The following is a 21,828-nucleotide window of genomic DNA, read 5'->3' as shown; positions in this document are numbered from 1 at the left end:
TACCACATACGATATTCTATCATTAACTACGTTATCCTCAATACCCTCCCGTAATCGAAAGGACAGTTTCAGAACGTTGCAATTGGAGAAATAAATAAAAAATGCCATATGGCATGTCCTGTCGTGTCAAAGAGTCATGTCGTTTCGTACAAGGAAAACCAATATTTTTCCTGTCGTTTCAAGGAGTCATGTCGTTTCGTACAACAATAAAAAAAGTCATATCCTTGTCCTGTCATATGCTCGTCCTATCGTTTCCAGGAGTCATGCCGTTTCATTCTAGGAAAACCAATATGCTTCGTGTCATTTCGTACTAGGAAAACCAATATGCTTCCTGTCATTTCAAGGAGTCATGTCGTTTCATACAGGGAAAACCAAGTGCGCTTGTCTTGTCGTTTCAAGGGAATGTCCTGACGTTTCAAGGTACACGTAAAAAAACACCAATATAAATCTTGTCTCACGGTAAAAGGAGAACTGAATTAACTCTCACGACACAAGGAGAACCAAACCCTGTGTGACGACACAAGGAGAGCCGAAACATATCTCACCGGCACGACACAAGGAGAACCGTCCATATTTTACGACACAGGAAAACCGTTTATGTCTCACGACACGTGGAAAACCGTCTATGTCTTACGACACATGAAGAATCGATTTGCCATTATATATCACGAAAAACTCAAGCATAATCACATATTAATCATACTCGAACAAACACCAACTTTAAAATAAATAAAAAAGCATACTTGACGTACACGCGTCAACCAAATGTACAGATATGTGAATAAACCTTTAACACATCAAACCTGAATACTCCAAACCCACACGAATCAAACAGAAATCACTTTTTTTAATGATCTTTAAACAAACATTATTTTCGGTAAAAGATGTGTAAATTCAAGAGAGAAAGTCCACTTTATATAACCAAATGAGGTTCCACCTTAAAATCATATGACAATAAGGAGAGTAGTCCCTTAGTCTTATTAAGTGATTAACGTAACTCTCTCATTTTTTATCAATGTAGGATACTCACATGGTGTTTGGGAAGACTTGTTTCTGACATATACAGATACATTTCTCGTAAAGTTGTATATGGACTAATATTGTCTCGAACAAAATTTGCACTTACAAAGATTTTCCATTTCCTTAATAATACATGAATATGAAAATTTTCTATATTATGTACCATACTACCATTTCATAATGCTATATATAGCCTATAAGACACACGAATTTTTTTTATTTTTTTTTACAAGGAACATAAATGAAATTAAATAAGACCGGGCGGCCAATGAATTGCAATGACTTAATTTTTTTGGCAAGGAAGAAATTAAGAAATGCCAACAGTCTTGCTAAGCAACCAAAGTACCAAGGATAATTCAACTCCAAAAATAGTATGGAGATATGATCTATCCAACATGAAGCCATATATTGTGATCCCAGCTCTATTATTCTCGAGATATGTCACTGCAAAATAATACAATAAAATAAATAATTATTTTTTGAATTATAATACAGAACGTATTACAGAGTCATTTCTGGTGTGTCTTTTAGTATATAGTTACGTACCTAAAGCTTGCCTCTTCTGGTAGGAAATAGTGTGCGCGAAAACAGGAACCATCTTAGTGTTATCAAGGTCGTCATCACCGTCACCTTCTTCTTCATCGGAATCAGAGTGTGTATTATAAGGGAAGGCAAGAGGCGAGAATGATGTAGTAGTAGTGATTGGAACTTCAAGACCAGTATCAATGGCATCCAAAGAGTCAACTGTAGCACAAACATGCCATTTTGCAGCCAACGAAGTAATTGCCTGCGCCTTATGTGTGATCTTTGCTGCACTTCTTAGGCATATACACACTCCAGTTACTAGGGTCACGGAGCAAAGCTACATTTTTATTCATGTAAAAACCACAATTAACTCCATATATAATAAATTTATATGTAAACTGTCTAGATTGTTGGTAATAAATAAAAGACAAATTTGTCAAAAACTACCTTATAACATTTGATTTTCGTAAAAAAGTATCTTATATATGAAAAACAAAATATTGTAATTAACTACCTAATAAAAATTTACCTGGTAAGATACTACTTATGGTCGGATTTTAAGCACAGATTAAATATTTCGAGATTGACTTTAGTAGGTGCATCTCACGTGACATCTCACGGGAAATAGGTAATTAAATGATACGTGAGATACATATGATAAAGTCAATCCCCAAATTTGATTCAACCTTCATAATTCGAAGAAAATATAATTAATTACAACATTTTATTTTTAAAAGGTAGTTTTTTACCAAAAAAAAAAAAAAAAACAAATTTATAAGGTAGTTTTTGACAAATTTACCTAAATAAAATAAACTTACCGCGAGTTCTCCAGTAGTGTAGACATCAATGTTACTAACAGACTTGGTAGTGACAAGCAAGGAAGCAAACTGGCTAGCAGTAACAAGTAATAAGGTAAACAAAAGGAAAGTTCGAAAACGATGACTGATAATCCTAAGAGTCTTTCGAATCCTAAGATGCTCCATTAAAACCAAAGCAACATCTGTTTCGAGTTGAAATACTTGAGCAAAATCATCGAGTCTAAGTATCTGAAGATGACAGCAAACACGGTAGAGTACACAAGCCAAGAAGAAGATCGATGTTCGATATAGCCAAGAACATTGTTCCAAGAAGCAAGCAATAGTGTGGCTTACTATTACGTTCCCAAAGTGTGGGATTTTATTTCCTCCTGTTGTGTACCACCATATTTTGTATGCCGTATCACCGATGAAACATGGTACCACAAACATACATAGGATTTTTATTGATCTCTGCAAAACCCCAACATTCATTAATTTAACACAATTAGTTAAACCTCAAGTTTTATATGTGATCAGCCACTTGATGGTGTGGCGTGTTCACACTTATGAATAAGTCCAACGCGTTTAAATCCTGACGCATTGGTTAATAGGAACTAAAAGTAACACCAACATAAAATAAAAATAAAGTAACACCAGTTTATATAAGGAACCTCTAACATGACATGAAAGAAATTGCAATGAAACAAGAAAAGTAACAACGAATACAACGCATAAGTAATACCATTGTAGAAAGTCAAGTAACATTATCATGAAACTGCAATAAAACAATAAAAGTATAAGTAACACCAGCATAGAAAGTCAAGTAACATCAGTCTATATAAGGAACATCTAACATGAAATTCAAGAAACTGTAGTAAAACAAGATAATTAAGTAACAATGAATCTTATGTAAAAGTAACACCAGCATAACTTGTTACTCCGTATACCTTGTCACACCTGATTGTAAGATAATAAACGTAGAGAACTTAATTACAAGACTTGAACATAACTTATCGGTTCCTAGCTAATATAATCTGATTGAAACGTATCTGACTTTATTGGATTTGAAACTTAAAAACACACCCTTTTAATCAACCATATTGTTACTGATATGAGTACGGGCATATTGTGGAAGCATAAAGACGTACCCAACTAAAAGTATAATATATGATCAAGAATAACAAGTTGATGATAAAATTAAAATTTGCCAAGATATTTTGTTTATAAGTTGATTTTTTAAAACTTTTTTTCTTCTTTAAGATGCTTTATTCTCAATATTTTACATATTGCTTTGCTTTTGCTAAAACTCCTTACTTTAATGCGCCAAAGTTGCCGAAAACTACTATATACCCATGATCCTAGCTTCTACCACCAAGCCAAATTCATGATCTCAACCCAAATTCTTACATGCTTACCAACCTATAATAAGCTGCAGAGTTCCCGTTATTTACTATAGCATTTTCCACCGACCCCCGCATAGCAAATGTAAACATACATAATTATAATCACGCAATAAAACAGAGAAACTATCAACATATATATATATATATATATATATATATATATATCGTTAATTAATTAATTATAATTATATAAGATTAAAACTATACATCAAATTATGTATTAATTATTATTGTTTTGATCATAAAATAAATGATTAGAGGAATAAAATGACAATATATAGATACCTGAAGTTGAATTGAATAGCCGAAGCGAACGCGTTCGCTCTGTTCGTAAAGTTTATCAAGGAAAAGGAACCTCCTAATACCAAGTTTCCTAGCAAAATTGGTAAGGCTAAAGAAAGAAATAAGAGAGATTGAAGAAAGGGAAAGCTCCACAACAGAGTCGAAAGGTTGAAGATGATCTTCATCATCACAAGTTGAACAAAGCAATACAAAATGGGATAAAATTGGAACCCCAATACTAAACAAGAACAATACAGACCATGATAGGCTCGTTTTCCAAGGGTTTGATTGATCAACACATGCCCAACTCAGAAACACTCTTAGATTCTTTAATTCATCATCTTCATATTGTAGGATGTACTTTTGTGAGAATTGGGACGACTTTGATGAAAGAAGAAGATGTTCATTATGATCATTATTTTCTCTCTCCTCATCTTCCATTTTAGCAAAGGGAAAAAACCGTATTAGAAACCCATCCTATTTTTGAATTGATTCTATTAGCCCACCTTAAGAGTCTTAGTCTCTTAGACCAAGGATTTGTATATATATACTCTTATTATTATACGGAGTACGGAGTACGGAGTACGGAGTACTACAAACAACGTCATAATATCATAATATTTTTTTTCACGGGATAATATCATAATATGAACTCCCTTTATACCCTCTAATTATTTTATTTTATTAAAATTATAAAGCAAATTATCTACTTTGCTAACCATAAACTGATATTGAATAGAGGTGATCAAAATACGGGTCGAGTCCAGCTTTAACACAAAAATTAATACCAAAATTCATAAACTTGGTCGGGTTTTTCGGCCCAAAATGAACGTTTACGAGCCTTTCGGTCCGGACTTGGGTTTTAGTCTAAAATTGCATATTTGAGACTGCCCAATTTTTTTGGATTGGGTCAGCGGGCTGGACTATAGTTAATCAGGTCTAGTATTGAACAACTTATATGATGGGATTTTGCTAATTATATAATTTATTTATTTTAATGTTGGTTTACGTGCATTCTAAAACCATATACGCATTGTGTGCATAAAAAGGAGTGTCTATATAAAAAGGCTAGTGTTACATGATTAGAGGTGGTTAAAAGAACTTACAATAAGGAAAAGGCTTAAACTACTACGTATTAGCGAGCTAGCTAGATTAGATCACATGTACGCACGGATATCTAAAATTATAATTTGACTATTTTTTTATAAAGTGTTTAACGGGTATATATATTTCTCCTTATAAAAGCAAATGCATAATTAATGAATCTTGTACATACTCAGAATAATATGTATTTTCGTCGTATCACATATTTTATATGCTTAATATGATAATTTTTCCATTTGATATATCTATTTGATTAAAATATTACCAAAATTATTTTAACCATATTATTTATGTGATATCGAGTAGTAATTGTCATATTTTACATTCCAATATTTTTTACCATACATAATCAATTTATAAAAAACTATATAAAATAAAAAAGAAATAAAGTTGATATATTTTTAGAAAAATATTTTTGACGGAAAAAAATTACACCAAAAAGTAGCACGTGTCATTTTAGTGTCTGTTTTAATATAATATAATAAATAGATATAATTACATATCCGAGTTTCACCCGAAGAAGCAGGGGCTGCAGTAGCTGCTGAATCTTCTACTGGTACATGGACAACTGTATGGACCGCATACTCGAATAGCCATTGATTCTAGGTCACTTTCACTTTTGAGATTGTTTTTGTTACGGATTATAATTTCCTGGTTTTGTGTAATTTTTTTTTTTTTTTTTGACATAAGCTAATACAAGCAATTAAGGGAAATTACAAAACAAGTTGGGACGTACATGTTTCAAAAATATTGGACTTCAATATTCTTAATTATTTACTTTTTATTTTAATATTATGATTCACAGGCTCACAGCCCATGAGCCCAATCATTTATTTTACCAATTAGTCAACGAAAGAGGCCATTTTCTGAAAAACATACGTCGTCAGCTCAAAATTCATACGAGTAGCTAATTCGCCAATTAGTAAGTCATTAATGGAGGTAAAGGAAGATTTTTCTAATTTAAACACAAAGTGATTACATTTATGTTCTAGAAATCGTGTTTTGGGTGATCTCAATCTATAGATAATTATTGATAAAATTACAAATAAGTGAAAAAATCTTATGCCAAGTATTAGGGCGTGTTCGGCAGTAACATTTGAGGTGCTAGCCTCATGCTACAGGCTTCAATACGAAAGGAAAGAAAAGTATGGTTCTGCTGAAATTGGGTATTGTGCTTTTATTTGAAACCAAAAGGTAATTCATATTCCATTTTGACAAGTAAAGATTGTGAAATAGCTTAGCTGGATTATAGGGGCGGTAACATTTTCACCTAGTTAATATGTTACTTGTAAAATTTGTAATTGTTTGACAATGTAGCGGTTTAGGTAGTTGTTAATGGTAGAAGCAGTGATTGGATAGCTTTTGTTGAAAAGTTAAAATTAGTAGCGTTCAAAGGTAGCGGATAGCGTTTGATAAATTTAAAGTAAAGTTTAAACAATAAGTTCAATTCTTTTTTTCCGATTTTTTCGCTTCAATTCTTATGTGGTAATCGTACAGCTTTAAAACAAGCAAGGGTTAAAGCGAGTTGGGCTAGGTCTAACTATATAAGTTCTCACTAACGAGTGATAGTTTTCTTGATGTGAAATTATGGTTTCCCAATTGAACAGTCAACTAGTGGATGAGACATAGCAGCCAAATGGCCCAAATCATGTGATATATTCAGCTTAATAAAACTTTCGGTGAGTAAACATAAACACCTTGGCACCTAAAAAAGGTCCAAATTGAAGATGACAATATATTTATTAATTTTGTATAAAGACTATTCTTCCAACTATATTTGGTAAATAACTCGTGAAATTCCAATAAATTAGGGTTGATCCTTTGAGACATACATTATTCATTGATATGTGGGTGATCTAGCTTGGTACAACGAGATTCGGGTTCTGGATGAATTGAAGTTACTTACAGGTGGCTTCATTCATACCTTAATTAATAAAGTTGTTAATTACTTTAATTGCTACTTCAATTGGAAGTTGCTCTACCTAAAACAAAAAGGGAAACATCATGGTTAACTATAGTATAATGATGTTGATGTCTACTCCAAGTATGTATTTTAAGTCAAAATTGTTAAAAAAATACCTTGTTTTTATGTTAGTTTGTGAACTAGTACCTCATTGGTTTGATTTTGTTAAAAATTACCTTGAATTAAACAGTTGTACTAAAAACGAGACCTTTGGCTAACATTCCAGCCAAAAAGTCAACATTCGGGCTAACATTCCGGCCAAAAAGCACTCAGATTTTGGAAAAAAATATTCAAAACTTTTGGATACAATTTTTTTGCGTGGGTGTTGTTACCTCCAACGTCTGAAAAGTTTAATCCAAAACATTTCTATAATGTTAGTTCTGTGCAACAAATTGATTTGAAGGAAGAGTGCATGTGGTTAGCAAATACGAAGTACATTGCAAGCAAAACAAACAAGTAAAGCACTATTATGTTTAATTTCTTTACTTTGGTACTACCCTAGATAATTTAGACTTTTTTTACTATTATGTAAGGAAACGAGTATCTATTTAGATGTTTTTAATGGACATAATTAATGTCTAATTTTTATTTTGACGAACTCTGCGAATAATTTTTCTTGCCTATTATTTGTGGTAATTAGGTAATAACACGATTTTAATTTTTATACTCTCGTACTCATCGCGTGCAAATAAGATTATACATATTCAGCTATGTCATGTACATCTTATTCTTAGTTATTTTAGGAAATATAAGTTCACAAGTACAATTTATAAGTAAAATATATTTGGATAAATTTAATGAGTTCAGATAAGTTTAGATAATATAAGTAAAAATCAGGTAATTACAACGCAACGTTAAATAAATTAGAGAGGAACAAAATAACGGACTAATATTTTTCCGTTATGCTATCTCTGAATAGGGCTGTCGAAAACTGACCCGATCCAACCGATTTCTAACAAAAATCGAAGTGATCACTCGAAAAAAAAATCACACATTCAATTCGCATACGCACAATGACCCCGTACAACTATATCATCAGATTATATCCGGTTCGTAACTGACCGATGACCCGATTTGACACCCGTGGTTCACTCTGAATCCCAAATTTTTGGCTGGATACCTATGCACGCATCTCAGCGTGCATAGGACTTTCAACGACGTCGTTTTGGCGTTTTTTGCATCAATCTCACCTTCCTTTCTTAGCGCCAGATTTGTTTCCTATTTTCCTTCTTTCCTTTTGCTTTGTAATCACGTTGATCAATTCAAAATTTTCTCTCTCCTCTTCTAAAGCCATTACGCAGTTTTTCTCTTTCAATTTTGCTGATTTCAATCTCCATGGCTTCCTCTGTTTCAACATTATGCTCTATGAATGATTTTACTAGCAAAGCTTCCATTGATGCTATACTTGCTGAAATTAATGCTGATAATTCCTCAATACTCTCTGCGTTGATGAAGGAATGTGAGTTTGATTCAATTATTTTTTTTGTTTTTTTTTTGTTTTGCGATTTTGATTTTGCGATTCTGATTTTGCGATTTTGATTTTCAATTGTGATTAGATTCAATTGTGATTAAAATTCTTTTTATATTTGTTTTTTTTACGTTTATAGTTGTATTAGGTTTTAGTTTGATGAACTTTGTATCGTTTTTTAATATTTTGAATATTTTTCAGATTTTTCAATTTTCTGGAAAATTTACACTTGTTGTTTTTGATGATTTTGAACATTATTCACCTATATTATGAACATGACTTTGGTATTTACTTTTGTCAATGTTTTTTTCGTTGTGATTATGTTATTATCGCAACACATTTATTGAAGTTTATGATTATGAACATTTGGTTTTAATATATGAACATCGTACAAACTAAATTGAACATCATCTTTTCCCTCTATTTTTTAACAGTGTCTAAAGAAGTAGTAGTGGTTGAAGAAGCATCTGCATCAGAATTAATGTTAAAAGAAGTTAGGAGTGATGATGAAGCTTATGAAATGTATAATGATTATGCATTTAGGAAGGGTTTCAGTATTCGTAAGGGATTAATTAGGACTAGTCGTAGAACTGGTTTGTGGATTATGCGCAGATTTCTTTGTTCTAATTCTAGCTTTAAAGATGTTAAGAAGGAAACGTTGAGGAAGTATGAGAGGTCTAAATTGCGTACAGGTTGTACTGCTTTTGTTCAGTTTTCTATTACCAATGAAGGTGTTTGGACTGTGGTGAGGCATAACATGACTCACAATCATCATATGATTCCCGCTGACAAGAGATACTTGCTTAGGTCTCAAAGAGATATTACAGGGGAGCAGCTCAAGTATCTTAGTTCAATGAAAGCCAGTGGTTGTAGAGTGTCTGATTTGCTTCGTGCAATGAGAAAAGAAGTCGGAGGATCTCCTAATTTAGGGTTTATTACTGCTGATGCATACAACGCTTTGGCTGCTGAAAAGGCAATGAAACTTGATGGTAAAGATTGTAATCAGTTAATTAGGTACTTTGCTCAAAGACAATCATCTGAGAGTGATTTTTATTATGATTTTGAGTTAGATGAACATGGACATTTAATTAGTTTCTTTTGGAGGGATGGAAGGATGAAAAGGGATTATGAATATTTTGGTGATTTATTGGTGTTTGATACGACATACCGGACAAATCGGTATGATATGATATGTGCACCATTTGTTGGAATGAATCATCATTGCAATAATGTAGTTTTTGGTTTGGGGTTCCTGGTTACACTAGAGGAAAAAACCTTATAGGTGGCTCATCAAAGGTTGCCCTTATACAACAAGAGCAACTTTTGAGAAAAAATTAATTAATTTCTATTTTTTTTTAAAACGAAAATTTTCCTAAAGTTTCAAAAGCGCAGCCTTTAAGGTAATTAAACACAAACTCTCATTTTATCCGTGTTCAGCTCGATCTGGCACCCCATTGTCATCTCCCTCCTCCTTCTCCACCGGCGAGCTCTCATCTCCATCCTCTTTCTCATACCGGCGAGCTCTCATCTCCCTCCTCCTTCTCCACCGGCGAGCACGCCCACTTTCTTTAAAACCTTGAATCAAACGGTTTTTTATTCTTGAGTTTTTCCCCTAAATTTTAGGGTTCTTGAAGATTGTTCTTCGATTTCTTGCACCTGGTAATGGTAGAAAAATCGCAGATGAGTTTGGTGGTTTTGGTTCATATTCTTGAAGTCAATGGAGGTTTATCCAAGCAACTGGACATTCTTCTTGAGATTTCCAAAATTAAACTTCTACCGAATTTTGGTATAATTATCTTGTTCTTAATCCTTGTTTGGTGTGGATTGTTGTTTGGATGTTGCAATGTGGTGTTATAATTGTTTGATTACAAATTTTAAGTGTTGTTGTTTGTTGAACTTGGGGACTTCGAATATTTTGATTTGTTGGATGTTATGCCTGAAGGAAATAATGCCCTTGGTCCAAGTATGCATTCTATGTTAAGTCTAATAAATGCGGTTCAGTATTAATTAACAAGTTAATAATTCAGTGAGATCAAGTGAGCTGAATGCCTAGCTAGAGGCCGCTTCAGTTCAAGTGGAATTAATGATATTAATCCACAGCTTACTCTTGACTGAACCCGTAGGGTCACACAAATAGTACGTAAACGGATCAAGTATTTAATGGCATTAAATACTCCATCTATGAATATTCGGAATCGACGGATCTTGGTTTCAGTGGGAGCTGAGATCGTCACAAGCAAGAAATGAATACTCCGGAAACGATGATATTGCCGGAAACGGAAATATGGATCGTATCGGAAATATAAATATTATCCAAGTCGTAGATGTTGCTGGAAACGGAAACATGGTACGTATCGGAAAATATTATCGGAAATGGAAATATTGCCAGAATCGGAAATATTGCCGGAAACGGAAATATTGTCAGAATCGGAAATATTATCGGAATCGGAAAATAATTCCGGAAACGGAAATATTAAATATTTGTTCGAAACGGAAATTAATTCCGGAATCGGAAATGTTAAATATTGTTCGTATCGGAAATGAATTCCGGAATCGGAAATTTAATCGGAAGCGTATCGTACGAATAAGCATCGGACGAGGCCTGCCGGACGAGGGCCCAGCTCGAAGCCAGGCCATCGCCCAGCAAGCCAGACGCGCGCCACAAGCCCAGCCAAGGCAGCGCCCAGGCCTACCGCAAGGCAGGCCCAGCGCGCGCCAAGGCCGCGGCTGCGTGGGCCTCGCTGCGTGGGCTGCTGCTCGCACGCACGCGCATGGGCGGCCCATCGTGGCTGCCGTGTGTGTGTGTGTGAGTTTGTGTTCATGCACGATTCCTGAAACGTGCAGAGTTCGTTTAATGATTAAATTCCTAATTCTATTTGATAAATTAATTAAATAAGAGTTTTATTATAATTCTAATTTAATTAATTCGTATCCTAATAGGATTCCAATTCTCTTTCCATACCCCTATAAATATGTGGCCTGGGTTCACAATTTATAACGAGTTTTAAAGTATTCAAAGTGAGTTTTTGAGAGAAAAATTCAGCCACACATCTTGCTCAAAAGTGCCGAAAATTCTAGTACCTTAAGGGCGATTCTAGTTGGTCAATCTTAAGGCGGATCCGGACGTGCTGTGGACTATCTACGGAGGGACGACACTTGGAGTCCTAAAGACTTGTTCTTGCTCGGTTCGGGCGCAGCTAGGGAGGGCACGCAACAAAGAGTATGCATCTAAATTATGCTATATGATTATGTGTAAATAATATGTATTCCTGGGTTAATGGTTGTTTCCGCATGATTTATGTAATATCATATGTATCATAACCTAACAGTGGTATCACGAGCCCCTTATTATTTTCATAATCTAAATTGCATGAACATGGTTAAATATTACAAATTTGCAAGAATTAAAAGGGGTGATTAATTTTCGTAATTGTTAATTAATTGCAAATTGCGTTTATTTAATTATACGTACGCAGTTTTTCGGCAGTTTCTTCGTTACTCATCCAAATCGAGTGATTTTTGTGTCAATTCCGCATGTAAAAGGCATTCTAAAATTTTGACAAAATTAGTATTTTTCTGCCGAACCCAGAATTCTCAAATTCGAAGCCTAACTATGACTTTTCGAAGGTTTTAGTTTTTCGAATGCAAAATTTCGTAAATTTAAGATGTTAAATTAAATATTTGCGATTCTTGTTGATAAATCTTGAATTTTTGATTGACCTACTGTATATGTTTAACAAGTTTGAATGCCTAGCCTTGTTAATTATGCAATCTAATTTGTAATTATGATTAATTTGTTGAAAATTAGAATAATTTAGAATTAATTTGATTTTCATAATTAATTATAATTTAATTAGAAACCTATGATTAAAAACCACCATAAAAATTGTAAATTTATGATAAATTTTAAATTTTTATGACCTAAACTTGAATCCATAACAATCGGAAATCAATTGAATAATAAATTTTCGATTTTTCGCCCTAAAATTATGAAATTAATATTATTTATTAATTTGTCATTAATTTTAAATATAAATTTTAAATTTTTATGCGATTCGTTCATATAACTTGCACGCACAAAGCAATGGACGCTTCGTGTTACCCTTAAGGGGTGTTGTATAGTGCGGGCATGCGACGACGAGCAAGGGAGCTCGTCGCCCGTGCGGCACAAATGCAATGAGCAAGGGCGTAGTGCACGGGCACAAGGCAACAGCCCTGCCTTGTGTCGTGGGCCACGAGCTATGAACAAATGGGCATGGGCGAAAGGCAAGCCAAGGCAGTCGCGTGTGGACAGCAAGCGAGCTGCGCCACAACGCGCACTGCCTCGCGCAAGAGCGCGCAGCCTCGCGCGCAGCGAGCGCAAGCTCGCGTGCCACGAGCGCTGCGCCCAGCGTTGCTCGCGCGCACAGCGAGCGATGTCGCGCGCCCAGTGAGCGATGTCGCGCGCACAGCGAGCGATGGCTCGCGCGCACAGCGAGCAATGGCTCGCGCGCACAGCGAGCTATGGAGCGCGCGCAGCGAGCGCTGGCGAGCGCGCACTGCGAGCGATGGCTCGCGCAGCGAGCACCACAACGTGCGGAGGCTTGCGATGGTGATGCAGCAGCTATGCGACGAGCGCATGGGCTGCGCGCACATGGCCATCGATGGCTGTGTGCGTGCGGCCCATGGGCGTGCAATGCGTAGGGTGTTTGCGTTACGATTAGATCGTTTTGAATGTTTAATTTGAAAATTTCAGTTCACGTAATTTTAATTAATTTTAAAATTAATAATTTAAATTATTTTCTTGGATTTTAATTTTGAATATTGTAATTATAATAAATGTTAGGAAAAATTACTTTTAATAATCCAAGCTTTTGACGATTTTCCGTTAATAATCCAACCTTTTGATTAATGTCTAATAATCCAACCTTTACACCCCATTAACTTTTATTGATCCTAACTGACGGGAGACCGGCTAAAAAGGTCACGTTTTTATTTTATTTTTATTTTTATTTTTTTTTTAAATCCATGAAAAGGAAGTAAATGTTGATATTTTAATTTATGTCTACAGTAAATCGGTAATGAGTTTCAACTTTCAAAACCCGTACTTGGTGAGGCACGAAACAAAGGAGGAGTAGAAAATTAAATGGCATGGGCTTGTGCGAGATGAGATGGGTTGGACCAAAAGGGGCGGGGTTTAATTGGGTGGTTGGAGGCACGCTGATAGGGTGGTGCAAAGGTGGTGGAGTCAAGGTGGTGTACTGGTGTTGCGGTGGACCATAGGAGAGTGAAAATAGGTAATGTGCGTGAGTTTGTGTTACGGTTATTGGCTACTGAGTGTTTTAATTAGCTTTGTGTTTATGGGTAAAGGTCGTATGGATTCAGATGGTGGAATTCGAAAGGTTTTGAGGGAAACAATAGGTTAGGCGACAGTGGAGTCGCGGTGGTAAGGATGGGTGCTCCCCTCAATCTCCTCTTTCTCTCCCTCCTCTCGATCTCCTTTTTATGGATGCTTCACTGAATTTAGTTTATGGACGAAGCAGCCAATGATGTAGGGCAAATGGCGAGGAATTGCGGGGTGCGTAAGTGATAGTGAGAGGAGAAAGTGAACGGTGAGTTACGGGGTGGAGGAAAGGAGAAAGGAGATGAGCGTGGCGGTAGTGGAGGGAGGTGGTGGTGAAGGAAATAATGCCCTTGGTCCAAGTATGCATTCTATGTTAAGTCTAATAAATGCGGTTCAGTATTAATTGACAAGTTAATAATTCAGTGAGATCAAGTGAGCTGAATGCCTAGCTAGAGGCCGCTTCAGTTCAAGTGGAATTAATGATATTAATCCACAGCTTACTCTTGACTGAACCCGTAGGGTCACACAAATAGTACGTAAACGGATCAAGTATCTAATGGCATTAGATACTCTATCTATGAATATTCGGAACCGACGGATCTTGGTTTCAGTGGGAGCTAAGATCGTCACAGGCAAGAAATGAATACTCCGGAAACGATGATATTACCGGAAACGGAAATATGGATCGTATCGGAAATATAAATATTATCCAAGTCGTAGATGTTGCCGGAAACGGAAACATGGTACGTGTCGGAAAATATTATCGGAAATGGAAATATTGCCAGAATCGGAAATATTGCCGGAAACGGAAATATTGTCAGAATCGGAAATATTACCGGAATCGGAAAATAATTCCGGAAACGGAAATATTAAATATTTGTTCGAAACGGAAATTAATTCCGGAATCGGAAATATTAAATATTGTTCGTATCGGAAATGAATTCCGGAATCGGAAAATTTAATCGGAAGCGCATCGTACGAATAAGCATCGGACGAGGCCTGCCGGATGAGGCCCAGCACGAAGCCAGGCCATCGCCCAGCAAGCCAAGCGCGCCGCACAAACAGCAAGGCCAGGCCCAGCAGGCTGCGCGCAGCGCGCACAGCGCGCACAGCACGCGCAGCGCACAGCGCGCACAGCGCGCGCGGGCGCTGAGTGGGCTGCTGCTCGCGCGCACGCATGAGGCCCATCGTGGCTGTCGTGCGTGTGTGTGCAAGTGTTTGTGTTCGTGCACGTTTCCTAAAACATGCAGAGTTCGGTTAATGATTAAATTCCTAATTCTAATTGATAAATTAATTAAATTAGAGTTCTTGTAGGATTCTAGGTTTGATTAATTTGTATCTGAATAGGATTTCGATTCCCTTTCCATACCGCTATAAATATGAGGCTAGGGCTCACAATTTATAACAGAAGTTTCAAAGTATTCAAAAAGTGAGTTTTTGAGAGAAAACTAAAACACACATCTTGCTCATAAAAGTGCCGAAAATTCTAGTACCTTAAGGGCGATTCTAGTTGGTCAATCTTAAGGCGGATCCGGACGTGCTGTGGACTATCTACGGAGGGACGACACTTGGAGTCCTAAAGACTTGTTCTTGTTCGGTTCGGGCGCAGCTAGGGAAGGCACGCAACAAAGAGTATGCATCTATTCTATGCTAAATGATTATGTGTAAATAATATGTTTTCCTGGGTTTATGGTTTTTCCGCATGATTTATGAATTGTCATATGTATCATAACCTAACAGTGGTATCACGAGCCCCTTATTATTTTCATAATCTAAATTGCATGAACATGGTTAAATATTACAAATTTGCAAGAATTAAAAGGGGTGATTAATTTTCGTAATTGTTAATTAATTGCAAATTGCGTTTATTTAATTATACGTACGCAGTTTTTCGGCAGTTTCTTCGTTACTCATCCGAATTGAGTGATTTTTGTGTCAATTCCGCATGTAAAAGGCATTCTAAAATTTTGACAAAATTAGTATTTTTCTGCCGAACCCAGAATTCTCAAATTCGAAGCCTAACTATGACTTTTCGAAGGTTTTAGTTTTTCGAATGCAAAATTTCGTAAATTTAAGATGTTAAATTAAATATTTGCGATTCTTGTTGATAAATCTTGAATTTTTGATTGACCTACTGCATATGTTTAACAAGTTTGAATGCCTAGTCTTGTTAATTATGCAATCTAATTTGTAATTATGATTAATTTGTTGAAAATTAGAATAATTTAGAATTAATTTGATTTTCATAATTAATTGTAATTTAATTAGAAACCTATGATTAAAAACCACCATAAAAATTGTAAATTTATGATAAATTTTAAATTTTTATGACCTAGACTTGAATCCATAACAATCGGAAATCAATTGGATAATAAATTTTCGATTTTTTCGCCCTAAAATTATGAAATTAATATTATTTATTAATTTGTCATTAATTTTAAATATAAATTTTAAATTTTATGCGATTCGTTCATAAAACTTGCACGCACGAAGCAATGGACGCTTCGTGTTACCCTTAAGGGGTGTTGTATAATGCGGGCATGCGACGACGAGCAAGGGAGCTCGTCGCCCGTGCGGCACGAATGCAATGAGCAAGGGCGTAGTGCACGAGCACAAGGCAGCAGCCCTGCCTTGTGTCGTGTGCCACGAGCAATGAACGAATGGGCATGGGCGAACAGCGAGCCAAGGCAGTCGCGTGTGGGCAGCAAGCGAGCTGCGCCACAACGCGCGCTGCCTCGCACAAGAGCGCGCAGCCTCGCGCGCAGCGAGCGCAAGCTCGCGTGCCACGAGCGCTGCGCCCAGCATTACTCGCGCGCACAGCGAGCGATGTCGCCCGCCCAGCGAGCGATGTCGCGCGCCCAGCGAGCGATGTCGCGCGCCCAGCGAGCGATGTCGCGCGCCCAGCGAGCGATGGCTCGCGCGCCCAGCGAGCGATGTCGCGCGCCCAGCGAGCGATGTCGCGCGCGCGCACTGCGAGCGATAGCTCGCGTGCGATGAGCGCTGGCGCGCGCAGCGAGCACCAATGCGTGCGGAGGCTTGCGATAGGGAAGCAGCAGCTATGCGACGAGCGCATGGGCTGCGCGCACATGGCCAGCAATGGCTGTGTGCGTACGGCCCATGGGCGTGCAACGCGTAGGGTGTTTGCGTTACGATTAGATCGTTTTGAATGTTTAATTTGAAAATTTCAGTTCACGTAATTTTAATTAATTTTAAAATTAATAATTTGAATTATTTTCTTGGATTTTAATTTTGAATATTATAATTATAATAAATGTTATTTATTCTAATTATTTTACTAAAATTAAAATCATGAATTAATTTAAATACGACTGAAATTAAATTAAATTTTTGGATTCAATTATAAATTGATATGAGCTTTAAATTTTAATTAAATTTGTATGTTTCCGATTGGACTAGAAATACATTTTTATGTTTAAAATTGGTAAAGCATATGAATTTATTGGTTTAAGTGGGAGCGCTTTTTAGTCATAAACTCTTGATTAGGTCTACAAATCCTTAAGGTTAAAACAACTTGATTAGAATTAATAAGGACTGAATAATTGGTAGATTATTGGTGCCCTTGATTAATTGCTGCAAATGTTTACGTGATGCATAATGTGTTTTACTAACCAGCTATGTGGGCCATTCATGATAATGAATGGGTGAATGGTATATATTGTATATGTACTGTTTTGCAGGTTATGAAGTGACTAGTATGGCCCAAATAGGATAGAAAATATGGTCTGCGTACCATTAATTTGAATGTAATTGGTCTAAAGTACCAAAGTTATTTTTTAATTCAAATATGGTCTGCGAACCATCAAATAGTTGTAATTAGTTATAGCTTATCCTATTTGAAGAAAATGGTGCCTCCCACGGAGATTTTCAAGACGGACTTTGAAGTCAAAGCTTCAAGATGAAGTCGGGCCATACTAGATCACAAATATCTTATGCATGTTTTAAGTTATTTATTGTTTTAAATATGTCTTAAAATGCATGAGATCAAAAGCTTGATTATGTTGCATGATTAAGGATTTTAGTTCACTTAAAATCTAACCAACATAGTAAGAGCCTTAAGTTCCAAACTTAAAAATTGAGTTAAAAGGTGCCATGCCAAAATATACACTTGCTTGGATATCCTTTACATCAATCTAGTAATAGTTTTCGCTCAGCGAGGTGTTACTTATTGGTCCTAAAGGGGCAAGGTACACAAATAATTGTGAGTACATGTTAGTTTTGGTGAAACTCAACGATATAAGTAAGGAGTCCTTTTATGTCGTGGCAAATTCGATAGGTTTACCTAATAAGTTCTTAGACGTACCTATCAACCAAGAATAGTTTCTAGACTATTAGCAAAAGGCTTTTGCTTACCTAAGATGTTCTAGGATTAAGTCGACAAACTGTGCTTAGTTCTTCAATGATTTTAGGATCTTGGAATCATTTTATTCACACCTGCCGGAACACATAACTTGAATAAAATGCTTAATAAACATTGAATTATGCATGTATGCTAGAATTTAAGTTTATTAAGAGAAACTGTGAATGGTTATTTATTTGTTTATTCTTTTCAATTGTAGTTTTAATATGGCAAACAACAATCAAAACATCATCATGGGTTCTGAGCTTATGGTCAAGCTGAACCTGACAAATTTTCTTGAATGGGAAGCTAAGCTAGTTGAAATAGTCAAACTCAATGGACTTGAGTATGTACTGTCACATCCCATGCCAAGCTACTATGCCAGAGACATGACCCCTGAGAGGTTTTACGCCTGGGATGCGGATCTCAAAAAGGTTATGAGTCTCATGCTGAACAATATCCCTGATGATTGGGCTAGAAGGTTTGTAGCCTATGAACCTTTTACGCTCATCAAGAATCTGAGGGATATCTGTCGTGGAAGTACGGAGGACAGGGACCTGAACGTCCATGAGTTGATTGAATCAATGTCTGGTCTAAAGGTTAGTTCTCCCAACAGGTGTTATAGGATGGAGGTCCAAGAAACACATGTTCAGCTCCTTCGCACTAAACAAAGGGTAGGCGTCCCACTGAGGTTCCATGTGGATCTTATGTGTTCATATTTTGATCGCCTAAGTCTACTAGGAACACCAATAAGCGAAAGGATGGCAGTCTCTGTCTTGCTCAATTCACTACACAGTGGGTTTGGTCGCTTCAAGCAACTATACCTAAGTGAACCAAGAGAAGAAACAGTTGCAGAATTTATTCACCTTGTCAGAAAGGCTGAAATAGTACTGGACTGTGAAGCCAAAGATTTACTCAAGGCTAGAAAGAGACCATTCAAGAAAGGTGGAAAGTCCAAGGGCAATGCTAAATCAAAGCAGGACAAATCCACATCAAGCTGTCTTTATTGTGATGGAATAGGCCATTACAAAAGAGAATGTCCAAAGCTAAAGGAAGATCAGAAGAACGGAACAGTCGTTCCATCTTCAGGTATTTTCGTTATAGACTGTATACTTGCTAATTCAACTTCTTGGGTATTAGATACAGGTTGTGGCTCACACTTATGTTCCAATCCACAGGGACTAAGAAGAAGTAGAAAGTTAAGCAAGGGTGAAGTCGACCTACGAGTGGGAAATGGAGCACGGATTGCTGCATTAGCTGTAGGAACTTACTATTTGTCGTTGCCCTCCGGGCTAGTTTTGGAACTGGAAGAATGTTTCCATGTTCCAAGTCTTACTAAAAACATCATTTCAGTTTCTTGCTTAGATGCTAAGGGATTTTCCTTTATAATAAAAGACAATAGTTGTTCGTTTTATTTTAAAGAGATGTTTTATGGATCTGCTAGATTAGTCAATGGACTTTATTTATTAGATCACGGCAAACAAGTATATAACATAAATACCAAAAAGGCCAAAAAGGATGATTCAGATCTCACCTATCTGTGGCATTGTCGATTAGGCCATATAAACTTGAAACGCTTAGAAAGACTTCAAAGGGAAGGAATTCTAGAACCATTTAACTTAGAGGATTATGGTAAATGCGAATCATGTTTACTTGGCAAAATGACAAAGCAACCTTTCTCTAAAGTTGGAGAAAGAGCAAATGAACTATTGGGTTTAATCCATACAGATGTATGTGGACCAATGAGTACAAATGCTAGAGGTGGTTTCAGCTACTTTATCACTTTCACTGATGACTTCAGTAGGTATGGTTATGTCTACCTAATGAAGCATAAGTCTGAATCCTTTGACAAATTCAAGGAATTTCAGAGTGAAGTAGAGAATCAATTAGGCAAGAAGATTAAGGCACTGCGGTCTGATAGTGGCGGTGAATATCTGAGCTATGAATTTGATGACCATCTGAAAGAATGTGGAATTCTATCAGAATTGACTCCTCCTGGAACACCACAATGGAACGGTGTGTCAGAACGGAGGAACAGAACCTTGCTAGACATGGTCAGGTCAATGATGGGTCAGGCCGAACTTCCATTAGAATTTTGGGGACATGCACTAAATACAGCTGCACTCACTATAAATAGAGCTCCGTCTAAAGCTGTCGAAAAGACTCCATACGAATTATGGTTTGGAAAGCCTCCAAATGTGTCTTTTCTTAAGATTTGGGGATGTGAAGTATACGTCAAACGATTAATTTCAGACAAACTTCATCCAAAATCTGACAAATGTATCCTTGTGGGCTATCCAAAGGAAACAAAGGGGTATTACTTCTACAATACATCTGAGAACAAAGTGTTTGTTGCTCGAGATGGTGTCTTTTTGGAGAAGGATCACATTTCCAAAATGACAAGTGGGAGAAAAGTAGACCTCGAAGAAATTCGAGTCGAACAACAAACTCTAGAGAATGCTCAAGATGACATTCAAGATGAAACTCAGAGATCTTTAGAAGAATCTGGTGAGAATCATGGTCAATCTAGAAATGTTACCCCGCGTAGATCGCAAAGATATAGATCTCAACCGGAAAGGTACTTAGGTATTTTGACGAACGAGAGCTATGACGTTCTATTACTTGAAAGTGATGAACCTGCGACTTACAAGCAAGCTATGACGAGCCCTAGCTCCAAGCAATGGCAAGAAGCCATGCAATCTGAATTAGACTCCATGTCTGAAAACCAAGTATGGGATTTGGTCGATTTGCCAGATAGCTACCAAGCCATTGGAAGCAAATGGGTTTTCAAACTGAAAAAGGACAAGGATGGGTAACTTGAAGTTTTCAAAGCTAGATTGGTTGCAAAAGGTTACAGGCAAGTCCACGGTGTGGATTACGATGAAACCTTTTCACCAGTTGCAATGCTAAAGTCTATTCGAATAATGTTAGCAATCGCTGCATATTACGATTACGAAATATGGCAGATGGATGTCAAAACTGCTTTCTTAAACGGCGTTTTAACAGAAACTGTGTTTATGACACAGCCTGAAGGTTTTGAGGATCCAAAGAATGCTAAAAAGGTATGCAAGCTAAAGAAATCAATCTACGGATTGAAGCAGGCATCCAGGAGCTGGAATATACGTTTTGATGAAGCAGTCAGTGACTTTGGTTTCATCAAGAACGCGGACGAATCTTGTGTATACAAGAAGGTCAGTGGGAGCAAAATTGCTTTCCTAGTATTATATGTCGACGACATATTGCTTATCGGAAATGACATTCCTATGTTGAACTCTGTCAAGATTTGGCTTGGGAAATGTTTTTCGATGAAGGATCTAGGAGAAGCACAGTACATATTGGGCATCAAGATTTACAGAGATAGATCTAAAAAGATGATTGGACTTAGTCAAAGCACTTATATCAATAAGGTGCTTGATAGGTTCAAGATGGCGGACTCCAAGCGAGGCTACCTACCCATGTCTCATGGAATGACTCTAAGCAAGACTCAGTACCCAAAAACACTTGATGAGCGTAGACGAATGAATGGGATTCCATATGCATCATTGATTGGTTCAATAATGTATGCTATGATATGTACACGCCCGGA

The 21,828-nt window shown here is 36.7% G+C and overlaps 2 protein-coding genes across 2 annotated transcripts; one reads left to right on the top strand and one right to left on the bottom strand.

Annotated features, from left to right (window-relative positions):
- Positions 1-1,115: 1,115 nt before the first annotated feature.
- On the bottom strand, positions 1,116-4,558 carry LOC110779582 (uncharacterized). Its single transcript, XM_021984071.2, has 4 exons — positions 4,031-4,558; positions 2,364-2,813; positions 1,567-1,882; positions 1,116-1,464 (listed from the first exon to the last, which is right to left on the bottom strand). Exons 1-4 carry the CDS (start codon positions 4,466-4,468, stop codon positions 1,328-1,330), a joined length of 1,341 nt encoding a protein of 446 aa, XP_021839763.1. The 5' UTR covers positions 4,469-4,558; the 3' UTR covers positions 1,116-1,327.
- Positions 4,559-8,429: 3,871 nt separating this feature from the next.
- LOC110779581 (protein FAR1-RELATED SEQUENCE 5-like) lies at positions 8,430-9,844 on the top strand. Its single transcript, XM_021984070.2, has 2 exons — positions 8,430-8,553; positions 8,997-9,844. Exons 1-2 carry the CDS (start codon positions 8,430-8,432, stop codon positions 9,842-9,844), a joined length of 972 nt encoding a protein of 323 aa, XP_021839762.2.
- Positions 9,845-21,828: the final 11,984 nt, after the last annotated feature.

The sequence above is a fragment of the Spinacia oleracea genome, chromosome 6 (genome assembly GCF_020520425.1).
Source record: "Spinacia oleracea cultivar Varoflay chromosome 6, BTI_SOV_V1, whole genome shotgun sequence".
In the NCBI taxonomy this organism is placed as follows: Eukaryota; Viridiplantae; Streptophyta; class Magnoliopsida; order Caryophyllales; family Amaranthaceae; genus Spinacia; species Spinacia oleracea.
Note: the sequence above shows the minus strand (reverse complement) of the source record. Positions and strands in the feature narration are given on the sequence as shown.

What these genes read in the sequence shown, in the direction of transcription:
- LOC110779582 (XM_021984071.2), bottom strand. Translation starts at nt 4,468, where the DNA reads ATGGAAGATGAGGAGAGAGAAAATAATGATCATAATGAACATCTTCTT. An exon ending in ACACTACTGGAGAACTCGCG is followed by an intron (nt 1,883 to 2,363) that starts GTAAGTTTATTT and finishes ATAAAAATGTAG; the next exon opens with CTTTGCTCCGTGACCCTAGT. An exon ending in CCAGAAGAGGCAAGCTTTAG is followed by an intron (nt 1,465 to 1,566) that starts GTACGTAACTAT and finishes ATTATTTTGCAG; the next exon opens with TGACATATCTCGAGAATAAT.
- LOC110779581 (XM_021984070.2), top strand. Translation starts at nt 8,430, where the DNA reads ATGGCTTCCTCTGTTTCAACATTATGCTCTATGAATGATTTTACTAGC. An exon ending in CTCTGCGTTGATGAAGGAAT is followed by an intron (nt 8,554 to 8,996) that starts GTGAGTTTGATT and finishes ATTTTTTAACAG; the next exon opens with TGTCTAAAGAAGTAGTAGTG.